This window comes from Pithys albifrons, chromosome 6 (genome assembly GCF_047495875.1).
Source record: "Pithys albifrons albifrons isolate INPA30051 chromosome 6, PitAlb_v1, whole genome shotgun sequence".
Lineage (NCBI taxonomy): Eukaryota > Metazoa > Chordata > Aves > Passeriformes > Thamnophilidae > Pithys > Pithys albifrons.
In genome coordinates this window covers 21,586,237-21,604,642 of record NC_092463.1, presented here as the reverse complement: position 1 = coordinate 21,604,642, position 18,406 = coordinate 21,586,237, and the positions used below count along the sequence as shown (strand labels likewise).

General features: G+C 38.9%; 1 protein-coding gene across 2 annotated transcripts; it reads right to left on the bottom strand.

Annotated features, from left to right (window-relative positions):
- Window positions 1-483: 483 nt before the first annotated feature.
- Window positions 484-17,491, bottom strand: DIO2 (iodothyronine deiodinase 2). 2 transcript variants are annotated; one of them, XM_071557739.1, is made up of 2 exons: window positions 16,746-17,490; window positions 484-5,778 (listed from the first exon to the last, which is right to left on the bottom strand). In XM_071557739.1, exons 1-2 carry the CDS (start codon window positions 16,965-16,967, stop codon window positions 5,161-5,163), a joined length of 840 nt encoding a protein of 279 aa, XP_071413840.1. In that variant the 5' UTR covers window positions 16,968-17,490; the 3' UTR covers window positions 484-5,160. The 2 variants fall into 2 exon arrangements, with proteins under 2 accessions (XP_071413840.1, XP_071413841.1); XM_071557740.1 differs by having other exon boundaries at window positions 5,206-5,778; window positions 16,746-17,491.
- Between the last annotated feature and the right edge of the window lie 915 nt (window positions 17,492-18,406).

Genomic DNA, 18,406 nt, shown 5'->3' with positions numbered 1-18,406 from the left:
TAAAATATAACTAAATCACAAAGTGAATATTTTAGGATGTTGCACATTTTCCATTTGATTTTTTTTCTTGTAACAGCTGCTCAGCTGTGGGGTTAATTATATTTTTTTATCTTTTGCCTGTACATTGAAATGGGAGTGGGGTTTATAGCAGTTGTCTTTACAACCAATTTATCCAGGTTTCCTGTGCTGCACACAGCTTGGTATGCTTTTGTCAAGCATACTCTTTTTGAACGGTGCAATTCTGTGCAGACACAACTGCTGTCCTTGTAGCTTTCTTTCTCTCCCCTTCACCTTTCTTAAAAGTTGAGGAGTGGTCAGATATTAAATTAGTCCCACCATTTATGAAGAAGTTTGCTTATATTACTTAAGCTCTAACAGGGTGGCATACGCCAGTATTAAGTCCAATTTTAAGTTTCCTTGGTCTGATGTCAAATTCCACTGTGTATTAGCAACCAGTATTACAATAAGAAGTCACAGAAGAGGTGTATTTTCCTTTATCGTTTATTATAATACAAGAAAAACAAATCTAGAAAGCATATTTCATGGAGCACCATATTTTGACAAAATTTTGCTGGCTCTCCTGCAAAGTGTATTTTTGACATTTCAACAATGACACACACAGTCAGTACACACAGGACCTACAACACGGTGATCTCATGAATGCACCCAAAGAGAGCACTCTTTCAAATACAGAAACACTGAGGTGCCCAGAGGAATGCCAGTGTGAGGGCATCTGAACGCTAACTGAGTTAATCCCTCTTTGATTAGCGATCTTCATAAGCACACAAGCTTCCACTGTCTCTCACCTCAATCTCTCTTCTCTGAAGGCTCCAAAGTGGGCCCAAAGGTCACTGAATGTGGTTTTGTCGCAGACATGGTGTCAGGTTGAACAAAACTGGCCTATATTCCCTACCTGATACCTCTTATTGCTTTGGTTATAGTACTGAATGAAAGTCTTAAAAACTCTTAAACCTATGCTCCACATCACAGAAAAGCCACTTTCACAGATGCAGAAACGTAACTTCCCACACATACCTGAGCTCATAGCACTGATAACTTTTACGTAGCTTTGTGGGTTGCACCACCAAGATCACCTTCCTAAAAATCACTGCATTTTGTTTTTCAAAGTGTTCAGACAGTTGTTCAACAATATATTTCACAATATATTGTCAGCTTTTTAATAGACAGGGCATGTTTTCCTGCTGCCTTAAATTTATGTCATTGTCTACACAAGGAAAGAGCAAAATGCTGTTGTTTTCATCTGTACAAAATGTTTTACATTCCTTTTATACAGTGCTCAATACAGATACTAAGCAGACAACAATGTAAAATGATAGCCCAGAATACGGATGCTAAGCAGACAACAATGTAAAATGATAGCCCAGAATAGCTTTTTGCCTTGCTCAAAACGAAAAAGTACTGGAAGTTTCCCATACTAATGTTGAGACACAGTATTGGGGTCTCTATTATATACAGTAGCCTTCCAGAATACTTTCAGGCACCTATTTTGTGAGCTTTTGCTTAATATGTATGTCACACTGAAGCACCTCAAGTAATATGGTATAGTGCCCTGAAACAGTGAGAATGAGACAGAAGTAAATCCAGTCTCACAGCACACTAGACCAGCTGTGAAGTACAAGGCTATCAAGGCAGTATGATTTCTGCCTGGACCCAAAATAACCCACTGTTACAAAAATTTGGGGTATCTGAAATATAACCACTTTTATCAGCAACTGAGGACAATCCATGAAGTTTTTCTAAAAAATGTTTTAACTTTGTAAAACAAAAATGAAAACAAAAACCACAGAAATTATATTTCTATCAGGCACATAGAAAATATTTTTCCATTTTTTTCTCTAAGCCCATTTCTCTTAGAAGAAAGCCCTGCTTTCTGACCAGAAATTTTCTGGGGAAATTCAAAGATTTGCCAAATGTATTTTTGTCTTTAAGGTTTAGACAGGACAGTCATGCATATTGCCAAGAAAGAAATGCAGTTATTGTGTATTTTTTCTTGTGGGACATCAGTGTGGATTTCCCATTTACAGGAGCCAATTTTATAATTCCTGTATACTGTGTGATGAACAGGCATCTGTGAATTACAAGACACAATAATGGAAACTCTAAAGGAGAGAACAGACAACAAATAATTGTAACTTTAGATATGCAAATGGATATTAACAGACTGAATTACTAACTCAGACTCTTTCCTCTGAACTAAAGACGTGTTTCAACAGCTGTGCTAAGCTATTGGCATTTCCCAGATAAACAGTTCAGACTTAAACTATATAATGAGAAAAAGAAAATAAAAATAAAATACACACTAGTTTAAGCTTTACAAAGGCTATGGAGTTGCTATGGATTAAAAAATTTCAGATGACTGAAGAATAGGATATAAAAAAAAGATGTGCTGGGTATACCAATACATATTTTCACTTGGATTAATGTCTACATCTTTACTCACCTGAGTAAAAGGACAGCTAATCAAAAACAGAAGAGAATTCAGAGAAAAACAAAGAATACAGACCTGCATAAGAATATGAGTTATTGTTGATTTAAGAAACAAGGTACATAGATTTCTATATATATTATATAATGACGATGGTATAAGAAAAATTGCGACCACTTCTGTTTTGTAGCGGTTTAGCATATAATAGCAAGGGGTGAGAATGACATTGAAAAGCAGCCAATTTGAATCTGAAAAAAAAATCTGTTTTTAGTTGGTTTTCTTTGTTCTTAAATGCGATGGGTTTTGGTTTTAGTAACCTCCACTTCACAAAATATTTATAGATCTCGAAACTCAGGATCAGCCTCTCATAGGGGTGATAAGACATCAATGATCACTTTAGATGAGGCAAAAAATAATAAGGGTTGAAGCTAATGAAAACTCTATAAGGAACTATTGCACCTTCCCCTGAAGAATCTGATACAGTCGGGGGTAGGACACTGGATTCAATAAACCATGAAGTGTGACTGTGTTACTGCTTCTATGATATTAGGTTTAAAAATCTTAGTTATATATCCCAGTTAGTCATGAAGATCTATAACAATCTTCCAAATTGAGCAATGAGTTATAGTAACATTAATGAATGGGAGGACAGAATAGTTATTATTAGTGGTCTTAGACATCACTTATATATGCATGTATATGTATATACATACATAAAAATGTATTATATAAATATATAGATGCAGACATAAATGCATTCCTGTGTATACACACAGAGGCACATGCCCTCTGAGAAGTGGGGCTCACCAGGAGATCTGAAGACCATTTTTTATAGTCTTCTCTAATACACATTACCAAACTCTGTGTGTGCATATGTTTATCAGGGTGTGAAGGAAAATACGAGAATAAGCATGAATCTGAGTATGGGAGAAATCACCCACGTTACTGTCACTTTCAGATCAGTACTTGAAAACACATTTCCAGATTCCTCCGACACTGGCAGTTGACCAACAGAAGAAATACACAATATTAATGGGCATTGTAAAAATGAAAAAAATTATGCATGTATTTTCTGTTCCTTCCTGTGTTGGTAGCAACACATCATTTTCCTGACAATGGGTAGGATGATAAATTAAAAGAACGAATTTGATTTTTTTGCCACTTACTCTGTTTATCTGTCTCATGTTTCTGCCAAAGTTGAGAGAAAACTTGGATTGTCCACCTCCATATGGGTTTTCATTTTTCAGATCTAGTGGGTAGCTCATTGTAAATCTGCCTTTTCATTAGGCTTGATTAAATAATTTTAGTTTTAGAAGTACTGAAACTTTATTTGTACTCTAAGTTCACAGTCTCTCTTTAAACATAAGCAATGCCTCAAACCCATTTGTTTGAAAATTCTGCCATCTTTTACACTCATTCACATTAATTCACACTATTTGTCCTCCCTGTTTCTCTTCTGGGAAGGTTTTTGAGAACATGAGTGAAACAGACTTATCAGCTCTGTGGCAGAAGAACTGCAGCTAATCAATCCTAAGGCTGCAAACATATAGATAAACTAACATATAAACATGTTCAGATAAACTAGCTATAACGTAGTTTCAGCTATCTAAGAGAGCAAAAATCAGCATGACTACATTTAACAGAGTAAATGACAGGATAGGTTTCCATTTCAATGAGGTAAAGTTGTGCATAAATTCCCCTGTCCCCAAAATATACCTGCAAGGTCATTATCTCAAATAAAAATAAAAGAGAGAAATAAGTTATTTTTTTAAAAAGCTAAAAATGAAATTACCTTTAAGCCTATTGCTAGACAGAAGGAGATGGAGGTGGGTAAGGAAACAGAGATGAAAACCAGAGATGATTGATAAATGTGTGTTGTCAGCTCTGAGAACCATAAGTTTGGTTGGCATCAGCTGAGTTTTGTCTCATGATGCATGCTCTAGATGGTTCTCAATGTTTTGTTATAAATAGTCCCAGTATGTTAGTTTCCAAATGGTAATGGGCTTATTTGATCACCTTTGTCTTTTTGGTCCAACTCCATAGATTTTAACATCTTTCTCAGCAGGCACAGGCCTGCAAACTGGATACAAACATATAGGTAGCATTACATAGTCAATATGCTGTGTGGAGGTGTCCACAGAGAGTACAAATACCAGCAGACAATGGTTCATCTTGTTCTGAGCAGCCAGTCTGCAATGCATTGCATGGTGGTTCCTGTAGTCCCTGAACAACACATTCTCTACCAAGAGAGGACAATCACCACACTCCACTGCATTTCCATGCAAAGTAATTGCAAAGCTCCTGCTCCTCTCAGGTTCCTTCCATTGGCCACAGGGGGGTAAAGAAGCATTTCTGAAGAAATGCACAGCATTGGCTTTCCGTGGAATGCTTTCCAAGCAGAAATGCTTCCTCTGGCTCCCCCCAGAGCTGACACTTCATGAGAGGGTTTCCTAGGAGACAGGTCTTATCTCACCACTCTTCCTACCTTCCAGCAGCACCTTTTTGCACAAGCCTGTTCACCTCTTCTGACCCCCAGTAAGAGCAGGAGTGGGAATTTTTTCAGACAATGTTTCTGTGGAACCAGATTTTTGGTTTGTTTTTTCTTTTCCTTGTTAACATTGATTTGAAATTGTTATCTAATGTGTTCTCCTGCAATCATCTGAAAGGCTTTATTCAAACCAGCATGTTTTCTTTGTTTTCCCTTTTGCATCCCCTTAAAGGGACACATCTGCTGACATAGCTTCTGTAGAGAATGGATTTCATCTTTTGCTGAAGTTTTGTTCCAGCCAAAGCCGAACTTCCTGCAGGTTGTAGAAAAAAGGGCCTTTGCCTCCCAAGTAGGCAATTTTTTGTCTCTGCACAATACATACTCGCTCAAATGAAACCCCATAAGCCACATTGGCATTGTTGTCCATGCAGTCAGCCACCACTTGGCACTGAGGCGGCAAGGAAAAGCGCTCTAGGAGCTGGTGAGCAGCTGCACATCTCTCTTCTTGGTTCCTGTGTTTCTTAACTTCAAATGAAGAGGGAGAGATTCCAGGAGCAGCCCAGCCATCTGATGGGTGAGCTTCATCGATGTAGACCAACAGAAAGTCAGCCACACCAGAGAACTCCTCCACCAGCTTGCTGAAGGCCGACAGCTGGCTTGTGAATGGTGGTCAGGTAGCTGAGCCAAAGTTGACCACCAGTGGCCGCTCGGAGTTGGCAAAATCCAGAAGGTGGCATTTGGTTCCACACTTGCTACCAACATTCTTCCAGCTGCTAGTGCTTCCATCACTCCCCTTGGCTATGTGGATTACACTGGAGTTTGGGGCTTCTCCTCCCAGTTTGACCTGGTGGCAGAACAAATTAAAACAAGTTAATGTGACTTCCCTGTGCGGTATCCTCATGAGTCCTACTTCAAATAGCCACCTGATCAAAAAGTATACCTAAATAGTTGCATTTATCAGCTATGGATAGCATTGTGACATAGCAAATCATCAAAAACAGCAGCTTTAAAAAGTTCATCTAGCCCACCTCCACTTGCAGTTTAGGAAAATGTGGAGTTCCTGACAGGTATACTACTTCATTCATGTTAGAAAATTTGATCAGAAATCTGACTTGTCCTGTCCACTACACACATAACCCATACACTCTTGTATATTTGGAGACTCATACTTGCTTTCAGACAGACTCCCTCAAATTTCTTCTAACTTTCCTCTGTGAGATTTTCTAGACATGATTTTTTTTAACTGCCATTTTCAATGAGTTCTGTCCACTTGGTCCACATCTTCCTTGAATTGTAGTATTCAAAACTTCAACAGTGTTTTTACCAATTCTGAGAATAATCAGAAAATTACTTCATGTAATGAAGGAGCTCACAGACTACACCTGTTTAGATGTTCTAGATCTTTGGGGTGTATGAGACATCATGACTGTTTTGCAAAAACCATAGACTGTTAATTAGAGATTAGCTAGTGCAATGTTATAAAACCTACATCTCTCTTCTGCCTTTATAGTTGCTCCCCTATCATGGATTTGGGGTACTTCATCAGTCTGAATTTGATTCTTTGCACTCAGTCTCATTGAATTGCATTTTAAGCAATTTTTCCAATTCTCAAAAATCATTTTGCATTATATTCCTGATCTTCACCACACGCACAGTGCCTCTTAGTTTTCAGAGGTTTGCAGATTTCATTCTTACAGTCTCTTCCATCCCACAGTCCAAGAATGAAAACATTCAGAATACCAAACACAAGAGATCTCTGCAAATGCCCACTCAGAATACAATCTCTTTTGACAGTAGACCATCCAAGACTGCACTGTCTAAAATTTCTTCTAATCAATTTGCAGTAATTTCATCAGTGACCGAGTGACATTTCCTTCTACTGCAATATTTCTTTACAAGATGACTGGGGGGGGGGGGGGGGGGGAGGGGGTGTCCAGCAGGAAAAAGGGGAAAGTTTATATGATGATTGAAGCAGGATGAGGTGAAAATGAACTACTCTATCAGCTCCAACTCCAGATGTAACTCTGACACAGCAGGCAATTTTGGAAAAGTTATTTTGCCTGGCCAATTCTATGTGCATGTCTATAGAAAAAGACAAAATCTCGCAGAAGGGAGTGCCAAAATAAGGTGGAGCCTGCAGAGGTCTCCAAGATCCATGGCTGATAACTACTACAGAACCACAAATTATTACATAATACAATTAGTTTTTCATGAGCTCTGCCATAGCAATTCCTACATATCTGCCTTTAACATCAAGATCTAGCTATACTATGCAATTATCCTTTTTAATTCTTTGACCCTTTCTCTCTGTGTCCCCTGACCATTCTATTATGTTCAGAAGTCTTGCTTTGAAGGAAACATACAGGGCCAAATTCTCAAGTCTTTTATATTTTATGCATTTCTTTCTGAAACTACAGCAATTAGTCTATAGAAGTTAACATTAAATGAGAACTGTGTAAAAAAAAGGATAAATAACTGATTTTTGGTGCACTTCTATTTTACATTATAGAGTATCCTGGTGAGTCAGATACAGGAAGAAACTGAGTTAACAGCTAAATCCTGAACTCATGCAGTTGCTGCTGCACACAGATCCAAAGGCAAGGAGATTGTTGACACTGAATCTTCAATTTCTCCCTGAGAAACCTGATTACCTTGAACAAATTTACAGTTATTCATTATTCTGAGCTATTTCCTCAGAATAGCAACAGAAGCAAGAGTCTAATCAAAGCAAAGTTTGTTAAGACACAGCCCTTAAAGCTGTCAGACTTCACAGCTATATAAGGTCTCATGACATGTTGGCACATGAACTAAGCAATATTTTTACTATTTTCTATGTAGCAAATTGAAACACAACCATGCTGACATTCTCACTCAGAGATCTGCCAAGGAAGAGTCACAGAAAGACTGCCTGAGACCCACAAATCTCTCCAGATCAAGTATGTGAGGATCATGCCATTGGAAGCAATGGATGTGCAGCTGTACCACAGGCAAGAGAAGCAGGTGACAGCCCAGGAAAGTACAGCCAGTTGTGCCCCTGTCTCTGAAAACCTGCATCTGCAGCATTGCTATATGCTAGAGTCCTCATAATAGTATAAAAACAGCCTTGTGCTTCTTTGCCTTTGAAAGCAAGAGGCTTGAAACAACTGAGTTTAGGACCCGCTGTGTGAGTGTGCTGTCCACTGAACTCAGTTTTTTGAGAAGAAACATTCTGTCTGGAGAGAGGCAGGCTCAGAGACTCAGGCTCTTGCATTTAAGAAGTAGCATTAAGCATCTTACAGTGTTTAAGGCCACCTACACCTTAGCAGGTAGCAGTTATTCTTCTGTTTAGCTGTTGATAATTTCATTTCTCTCTGCCATTCTGTGAGGTAACATAGGCAAAGCAGGAGTGAGGAAGGTACAGAGCCACACTTGAACAAAGTAAACAGGTCAAGATGATGAGGCATCCATATAACCATCCTGTGGGATGCATTCAATCCAAAAGCCAACTAACCAACTCAGCATTTTGTGATAAGTTGGTGACTACCAAAAAAGGACACATCTCGAGAAGTACAACATATGCATACCTGCACAAACACTAGATCTCTCTTTACCTAGAAAGCTTAACTGTTCCTGCACTACCACGCAAATGCTTTCTGAGAGCTTACTGGCCCAAAATGCACCATTTGGGCAAAGCCTGACATGTAAGTATTTGTGCTGCACCCACTTCCTGGATGAATAATAGACCTCAGTATTTAGATGTGTATGCTCATCTAGTGAAAGAAAAGAAGTCGTCACATGTAATTTATCACACAAATTGTGACTAAGCAGCACACTTTGAATTTCTGATATTTGCTGGCATTCTTCAGAAAAGAAGAAAAACAAAGGTAAAAAGAAGCACACAGAACTCAGCAATGAACAGAGCTGCTCAAGACAAAGGAAACATCTGAGCAGCTGTTTCCACTTACTCTTCTGGTTTTATTTGAACAAAACTATTGCGATTGAAAATATCTAGCCAACACTCTTGAATTGGGAAACCACAGTGTGATTCTTGATCATCTTTAAGGAGAAAAAAAGTATATATAGGGTAAGTTCCTCATTACCAGCTCCTCGCTCAGGTCTACCAAACATTTGATTTCCTAGGCAAGTTTGCAAAACCTGAAGCAATAGACTAATAAAACAAATTCCATCAGACATCAACATGGGAAGTTCAAGTCCTATTTAACATTGATACCAAAGGTAGCGACATATTTCACTGTTCTTCAACAATACAAGTTTGTGTTCTGTCTGTCATACTCTCTATTGAGTTAAAAAGTAGACTGACTTAGGAACCAAAGTACAAAGAAGCCTTTATGCATCTGTACAGCTATACATCACCTTATATCAGTTTCTTTTCATTTCCCACAGCCATGAAGTAAGTCTCATGGCCGCAGGTTACCTATCATTTTAATTTTTGTTTCTAGGAGTGCTTGTGATGGGTTTTTTCCTCTTAATGAGACATCCTTGCCAAGCAGGCATTCACAAGGCATTTTCTGCTCTTGTAGAGAAGTAATTAGGTCGGTGCCTTGTTCCATGCCAGTGTCAGGCACTCCAAAAAACAGCCCTGCCCAGTCGTTAATGCTTAAACATAAGCAGCAGCGGCATCTCCACTAATTGGTCTTGATGAAGCACTGGCGTTCCCAAGAGACTGTTTATTTCACCAGGCTCTGAACAGATTGACACAGGATGACAATATCATCCTTGCTGATCATCTGCATTGTAGTCTTGGCTGTCTTCTTTGTTGTTATTTATTGAAAGAAAAAATAGCTCTTGGAAAAGAAAATCAATGCAATGAGAAAACAAACAAAAACCTCCATGTATTCAGCCAAACCGCTTTTGAAATCTTACACAAAGGCAGGCAAAATATAAATTCTGAGAAACAAACTAGCAGAATTCCCCTCACACGCAATCCAGCATTTTCATAATCACATACTTTTGTGCGTGAAGATTTGGCCATTCAGAGAGCCTTCTGAATGAGGTAGAAACCAGGCAGCACGCAGGCATGCCCTCCCACACAGCCTGCATGGGACACGCAAGGTAGGCCAACCAAATCTGAGAGCCAGCCCAGCCATCAGCAAAAGCAAGCACCAACAGCAAAGTAGTGACTTGCATAATTTGTGAGAATGTTGTGTTTTCTGGACAGCCTGTTCTGAGTCTGCATGCAGAGTGAAAAGGGAACAAGTTTGTTGATGCTTTAGCACGCAGTCTGCAAAATGAGGGAGATGTAGGAGCAGGAAAGAAAGCCCTATTCATAAACTACAAGCTAGAAATAGCACATATTGCTAACTTTGTTGTCCATTCTCCATAAGGACTAGGTAAAACCTCATGGACAAAACATCACCTCTTCATATACCTTTTCTTTTTTCTCATTTTTTCAACCTTAGCATAACCCTTCTTGGATCCTGTGTACTGGAATACATCTTTCATTCCCTGTATCAGGGATTTTCAGTTTGGCAGGCTCATCAGGCTATGTCAATTTGCCCCTTAGGAAAATAGGTGCTGCTAGGCAATTAGTAGTTTGTGATATTAGTCATTTGAATATGGACATGCCATGTTTGGGACTGGGGTGCAATGACTGGTAATGAACTGAACCCCTGGAGCCTCTTGCACTTTTTCAATTTCTCTGCTTTGATTTGATCCCATTTAGCTAGATACAGCTTCATCCAAGTCATAATCAGACTCTGCCTGGAGAATTTATACAAGCTATTATTTTTGTCTTCTTTGTTCACATGCCCCAGAGTTGTGCAGTTGATAAAATCACAGGAGACCCTTGTCTGGGGTAGTGTACGAGTACAGAAGCTCTCCATTTGTCTTGGGGAGCTGGCAGCTTGCTTTAGGAGTCTCAATTACTCAAATCAGAGAGCAGACACTGGAAATTACATGAGCTTTCCCACTGTCTTTTATTTAGGATCAGGTGTGTGGAAGTGAGGGAGGGAAGTAGGAGACAAATTTACAGGGTAAAGTCCAGATAAAAATAACTAGTCAAATGCTGCTCTCTCCATTTAAAAGCCGCCAGTCCCACAAATGAGTATGTATGGCAGAAGGAAAGCATAAAGGAGCCTTTTGCCTTGCACTCTTATGGATAATTTTAGTTCCTCTGATCGAGGAGCCTAGGGCAAGCTTCTTAAGGGCTTTATGTTTCCCTCAAGATGGGAGGGTGGCCTATTACACGATGGCCACAGCCCTTGTGGGCTCTGCATACAGGTGACAGAGACTTTCCCTTTGGCACCTGAAGGGCATCTGATGCTGATTTGGATAATAGATTGAGGTTTTTAATTCAGCTTTAGCACTGCATGAATACACAGTTGTGGTTTTGTTCAGTGAGGCAGAGCCAGGGGCACAGGAACCATGTACAATCCTTTTCCCGAACAGTGCCCTTTAGCTGATTTTTTGTGTCTGTCACAGCCAAAGGGGGTTTTCACAAGGCTTTGACAACAAAGCAAGCATTCCTTTCAGTAAGTTTTTTGCATATAAGGGTGAAAATGTAAAACTGCAAAGACGTGGTGTGGAAGAATTGACGTTAGACAGGCAAAATGAAACAGGTATGATGAGACCCAGGGTGGGATAGGAGTCCTCATATTCCTTGTCTTACCGTTTGTCTGTCTTGAGTGTCTGCACTCATTCCATGGGATGAACTGTCTGCTCCTCTTGTTGTGTGACTGCCTAGTACAATGAGTCCTCGGTCTAAGTTAGTCCTCAGACACTACTATAACATATATGTTTATATATCAATAATAATGACAGAGGCTCAAATCCTGCAGGAGAGATTTTAATTGTGATTTTTCTCCCTTCTATCAAGATTATCTTCATTTGCAAAAGTCAATGAAAGCAATTCTGCTAAAGCTGAGCTTTTTAAAAAAAATAAAACCTTTTTAAGTACCACAAATGTCTGGTTCTAAACCCTGAAATTATACAACATGCCCTCTTTCACAAATTCCCTTTATCACTGTCAAATGCAGAGAGAGAGACCCCTCCTTACCTTGCAAACAAAATAAATTCAAATAATAATTATGGAAGTTATGTCTTTTTCCCAAACTTTAAAAGATTTTCCCAAAAAGCAAAAAGTAACTGAACAGCCAAAGAGCAGGTAGAGATTTATGCTTTTATATGTTTTTTCACATATGTCTTTGTGATGATGCTGTGCTTAACATATCAAATTTTTGGACAGTTTGGCTTTGCATAAGGACTTCTTTTGGATGATGTACCTATCAGGCAGGCAAAAGTAGTCAAAGGTAATTTAACTGTGCCTCCTTGAAGTCTCGGAAAAATCCCACTGGGTGTTTACTGAACCAGTCTACTACCTGCTACATCCAGAGCTGGGCCTGTGCTGTGAAGCTGGGATCCTGTGCCAGCCATTCCCCTGTGTCAGGGCTGTCATGCCACAGCTTGCTGCTGGCCCACTCTAAAGACAGTAAAAAGCTGTACAAGTAAACACACACACCCATGACTTCCATCACCAAGATGCCAGCATCCCTCTGAGGCCTGTGACGCACATTTACACATAAGTGCCTATGTGCACGTATACATATTGCCCTTCTGGGTGCACCACTGCATTCCTAAGAATTTGGCTGCTTCAGGGAGATGCCATTAAGGTCTTCCCCCTAACTACCCTGCACTGAGGTGGAGAAGAGGGATGAATTCCTCAAGGATAACATTAGAGCTCTCTACTGGAGATCAGGAATGGTAACTCTGCCTTGCTGAAATACAGAGCTCATGGCACTGGAAATAATCCCAGCAGGAGGCCTCACCACTGGACACCATTAATGGATGAACCTTTTTGGAACCCATTTTAAAAGAATTTTAAGGCAACAATGTCTCACCGTTGGAGTCTTAGAGAGTAGATTCATCCAAGTACTAAATAAAGCATGGGATTGAGCAAGTAAAAAAAGCTTTTAAAAGGATTTTTTTTTCAAAACTTCTCCAGATTTTTCCTGGATTTCTGCAGATCTATGATACATTTCATATATATATTATAGGCTAAAACAAATGCCTCACTGTCATTTGTAGAAATGGTCTATGTAAATAATGCAAAAGTCACACCCTCCCCAAAAGTCTTGTTTTTTATCTCTCATGCTTTTTCTCAGTAGGTGTGACTGCCTCTGTATCTGTCCTTATGTATATGTACACACATATGTATGTGCGTACATGGACAGAGAAATGACAGAGGACTGACTCCTGGAAGAGTAGTTTATGTATGTGCATTTTTGCATTTATATATGCACATGTATGCACATATATAGACACAGACAGACATATATATATCTTTATACATGCAAACATATAAAGTGTACACATACATCTTTGAATAATAATATTTAAATAAAACTCTTGCACACTTTGTTATATAAAGTTAGTGTAACTTGACTGCTAGCTCTTTTTATCCCTGTTATGACAGTCAATCTAGTCCAAAAGACTCCCTTGTAATATAAGACACACCTGCCTCTTGGAAGATAATACGAGAATGGTCTATAAATCACTAAGCTGGTGCAGTGTGGATAATGTCAACACTGAGTGTGACAGATACTGAGAGCTAAGGAATTAAAAAGAAATATATTAACCATTGATAAAGTTTATATTAAAAACCAAAATAAACAAAAGAGCAATTATTTTGGTGCCAGTAGAACTCCAAAATATGGAGAAAACCAGTCATATAGAATGTTTCAATAAAAAAGAATATACTTTACATAAAATACAACAAACTTTACATTATTTCCCCACTGAAGATGTTAAAATCCTTAACTGCTGGGTAATCTTACCTATGAAATAATTTCCATTAAGAAAAAGTCATGTGCAATAGTAACAAATAAAAGCAGGGAAAAAAAAGCTGAAATTTGGGTAAAATATTAAAAAGTTTTTCTAGAAAAAGAGATCATTAGAATAGCTGTTTTCAAATACATTCTAACCATTCCAAGGTCATATCTTGTACACATTAGTCTTGGAAAAAAAAATTCCCTTAATTCTTGGACAATCTGGGTGCTTTAAAGGTAGAGGTCCTTTCTTGTAATAAATTTAATTTAGAATATCATACTTATTCACAGTGTTGTTCTGGAATGCTTCCAGTAATTTTTTCTGTGAACAGAAATTTTACATCAGGTTCTTTTGTGAAAAATGTTATGAAATGTACACAGGAAGAATTCTATGTAAGTGACCCAAAACACAGTAAAACCATGCATAGTCACTTCTTTCATCCAGTCTTCTGCTAAATGATGGTCTAGCTTTGGTTATCTCAGACATCTGCAATTCTGTTATCCTAGCTGAGAAATTATGATTGTCTCATAGATACTCCTCAATGGAATGAGCTTAAGCGCCTGTTTAAGTACATCTCTAATTCCTGGTTTGAGCTAGTAAATTGGAGCAATAAGTAATCATGGCTATTGTAATGACTGCATTTTTGCATACTGTATAGTATCCAGATTCCATAATATTTTCCTTTCTTATCCTCACTAATTGTCTCAGATTAAGATATCACAACTGGGCAGTCCTAGTCAGGATTTGGAAAAGGATAATTTAATGAAGAATATGTTTGTGGGACATTCTTTAACATATTTCACTATTTCTCATGCATTTTAAACATGCCACAAAGCAGAGTATGTTTCAATTATTTTCAGGTCTACCAGTACAACCTTTCAGCTAAAACCTTTTTTCTTTATCTTCCTTACAGAAGCAGCAGAAGATTCTCCTCTATTGTGGGGGTGATGACTCTTCTTCCAATATTGCTCCTCAGTTTATTGTGTCTCTTTTATAATTTGGTTTCTACACTTAACTATCTTTCTGTGACAATCAAGGGTTTCCAGTGATCCTTCTGTCCTTATGGCCAATATTTCTAGTAATTAAAACAGAGTTTTTCCATTAATTAATTGTTAGTCAATTCCTTTTATCTTAAGGATAGCTGCCATGAACAGACTTTTTCCCTTTTTTGGAACAAGGAAAAAAAATTGTTTATGTTTATATGTATTTTTCTGCTGAATTCACTGAGGCCCAGATTTCATTTTAGGAACCTTGAAGCCTGATTGGCTTGCATGACCTAGGTGATTTAATGATGATAAGGGAGATAATAAAATTACCAAAGTTCAAGATATGAGTTTCATTGCCAACATCAAAAATAGCACGGTCTTCATCCTTGGAGCTTCCATGGTTGACATCAACAGTACAGAAGGAAAGGCAAAGCATGACTTCAGAAACTACAGAAAGGCATGCAATATCTTCATTTTAAATCATTTTGTGTAATTTAAGCAAAATGGAATTGAAAATAACTCCTGAATATAAGGTTTCTTACAGCTTCACAACTTCTCCAGACTCAAGACCTCACACAGGCAGCAAATGTGGGAACTGCAAATTTGACTGTCCACTGGAGGCTTGACCAAGTCATGTGTTAACTGTCCTGCCTTGCCTTGTCTGTGAAACAGGAACAATTGAGTTCACTGACCCATTTAAAAAGACCACTGTAAAATGTACTTAATATCTATGAAGAGAATAAAAACAAAGACTAGAAGGGCTAGAATAGTGGACTTCAATCAACATTATTTTATTTGGGTCACCAGCTGGATGATTCCTAAGGTGGCAGTAAGAGGTTGACCCATTTGGCAAAAGTGTTATTGATTTTTGTCTTACACTGAAAAATAATGTCCCTATTGCTTGGGTTTCAGGCTAAGCAGATTGTATTCCATATCACAAAGCCAGAAAACACCACCACCAGCAGCAGCTCTTCACATCTTCAGATAAGAGCAAAGACAAAGGCCATTGTAGAGATGGAAAAGGGAATTGGGGGCAAGGCAAAACAAAAAGAAATTTTTCAGAAAAGAGTCCTATCATTTGGATAGGAGACCTAGGACACCACATGGAGTATGTTAAATTAGATGATCTAAATAAGACAACACATTAACAGAGTAAGTACTGTTTTGAAAGCCACAGCTCTGAATTCAGTTGCTCTACGTTACTAACTGGGTGGTCTGTGCAAGAAATTTCATGGGTTTGGGTCCACCTTTTCCATCTGTAAAAGGGAGCTATAGCTACCTCATGAGACCTGGGCAGCACTACTGGGTAATGTTTGCAGAAATCTTAAAAGAAAAGTACATGTTGCATAACTGCTATTGGTTTTATTAACTTAAATCACTAGGCAGCTGTCCGACAGCTAGTCAAGTTCATTTTTGATCTCTGACATGTTCCTCTGTCACTGCTTTCATGAAGGAAATAAAAGGTCACTGTTTCACTCTGTACCCAGTTTTACTATTACTGGGATGCTTCCTCCAACATAAAAGTTGACATATGAGTAATAGAAAATGCCGGTGTAATGACAATAGTTCATTTCTATGTTTTACTCTAAAACAATTCTATCTATGTCACATAGCTGTCATCTATCTCTGTAAAGCTCTGTCTGAAGATGCAGTCTTCTTATAATATCTGAGGATCTCACATGGCAAACATATAACAGCTGTGAAAACATCTACAGCGTTTTACAATTACTCTTATATGAAAATCTTGAAATACTTTAAAAACATGTAGATTATTATTCGTGATGATGGGGAATGAGGCACACCTAAACTGAGTGACTTGACCACAGCTGCACAGAGAGTCAGTGGGCAGAACAGGGAGTCAGCAGCTCCAAAATCTTGTGAATCCTTATCCTCGATTTAGAAGTACTGCTCCCTTCAGCTTATACCTCTTCCATCAAACAACATCAGATAGGAGATAGTTTGCACCACACAGGGTCATTCCCTTTCCTTCTCCGCTGATAAGCGGGATGCGCTTCCCAGCTCACGCACCCCAACCTGACAGTCCCCGTCCCCGTGTACTCACCTGCTTGTAGGCGTCCAGGAGGAAGCTGTTCCAGACGCAGCGCAGCCCCTCCGAGGTCAGCATCCTCCGCCACTCACCGCGCCCAGACTTAGAGCGGCTCAGAAACAGCACCATGTGCTTCAGGAGAATCACAGAGTCATACAGCGCAAGGAAGAGGCAATTGGAGAAAAAGACCGGCAAGATCTGAAGCGTGATCAGCAAATCCACACTTAGCAGACCCATCTTCCTTGCTACTTCTTTTCAGCTGGATGCCTTCAGCTCTCTTTATTGCTCTGTACTCTCATTTAAAAGAGTGAAGTAAAAGGCATTTCAAAAGCCTCACTACTCCTCTCTCAGCTGCTCTTTTTAAAATGAGAAGAGATAGTTAAATGTGAGCAGGCTGGTTAAAACCATAGCTGCACAACACTTACTCAACTCTGAGTTGCTTATTTTTCAGAAATTAAGATGTTAACAAAAATTCTTCTCTTAACCAGAGACCTGATTTTGTTGAAGCGAGAGGCAGCTGTGTTTCCAGTTCCCTGCAGTTACAAAATTTAAGCTGAGACTGTTAATTGTTAACTTTCCTGCACTATCCCATTGTTTCTCAGTTATTTAAGCACTGAACAGACCTTTCATTTCTGTGTCAGTAAAGCTAGCTACCAGGTGCAACAATACTTTTTGAAAAAGGTTTATGTACATAAACTTTCTGTTCCTTCCTCCCTGCCTCCCTCCCTCTTTCCCTCTCTGCCTCCCCCGCCCACCCCACCCCCCCCACTCCGCGTTTCTGTATTCCTGCCTTCCTGCTCTCGCACTCTCTCTTGCTATCTGCCTGTGGTGCAAAGTGCTCTGCCTCTGGAGTCCTAGCTTACTTCCCTGAAGCCTTTTATACATTCCCTAGCTAATTGCTGCAATAGAGAAATGAAACCCTAATCTTAGTAGAGATCTTGACGTCAATGTAAAAGAGGGCTTTACTTTGGCCAGGACTGCAGTGAATAGAAAAAATGAAATTCTCAAAACTTTTTTTTTCCCCTTAAGAGAGAGGAGAAAAAAGAGAGACAGAGAGCAAGGGTGGAACTTTGCTTTGCTTTGAAAAGGAAAGAGGAAAAAAAACCCAATATGCTTTTGAATGTTCTTATAAAATGCTTCCAAATTTTGGAAGAAGTATTTTCATAGGACGTGGAAGGTGACAGAGCAACACAGAATTCTTTGTCAATTTTTTTTTTCTCATGGCTGTGTGGGGTTTTTTTCTTTGTCCTTTTGTCTTTTCCAGGAAGATGTGTGAGTTGATGCATCCCAAGAAAGAGCGCATTTCTGTACATTTTCTTCCCACCTGCATGAAGTAATCTTTAAATATATTTTGTTCTTTTCTTAGTAACATAAGTGAACACCCTGCGCTGCCTTCATCTACTAATGTGTAAGAGAATAAGATGAGAAAGATAGGAAAAACTTTTGATCCATTTGGGGGTTTTAAGCTACAATTCCCTGCTTAAATAAAAGAATGCTTCAGCCTTAAATGCTGTTAATCAACTGAGCTTCAAGGATTCTAGAGTTCCCCTAAGATAACTCCTTACATCCCCATGTTTAATAAGGATAACTAACTTTTGGTTAAAAATCTTGTAAATTAAAAACAGAAGTTTCCTGTGGCAGAGCCAGGTGTACTTTAGCAAGTATCCCCTGCAGCC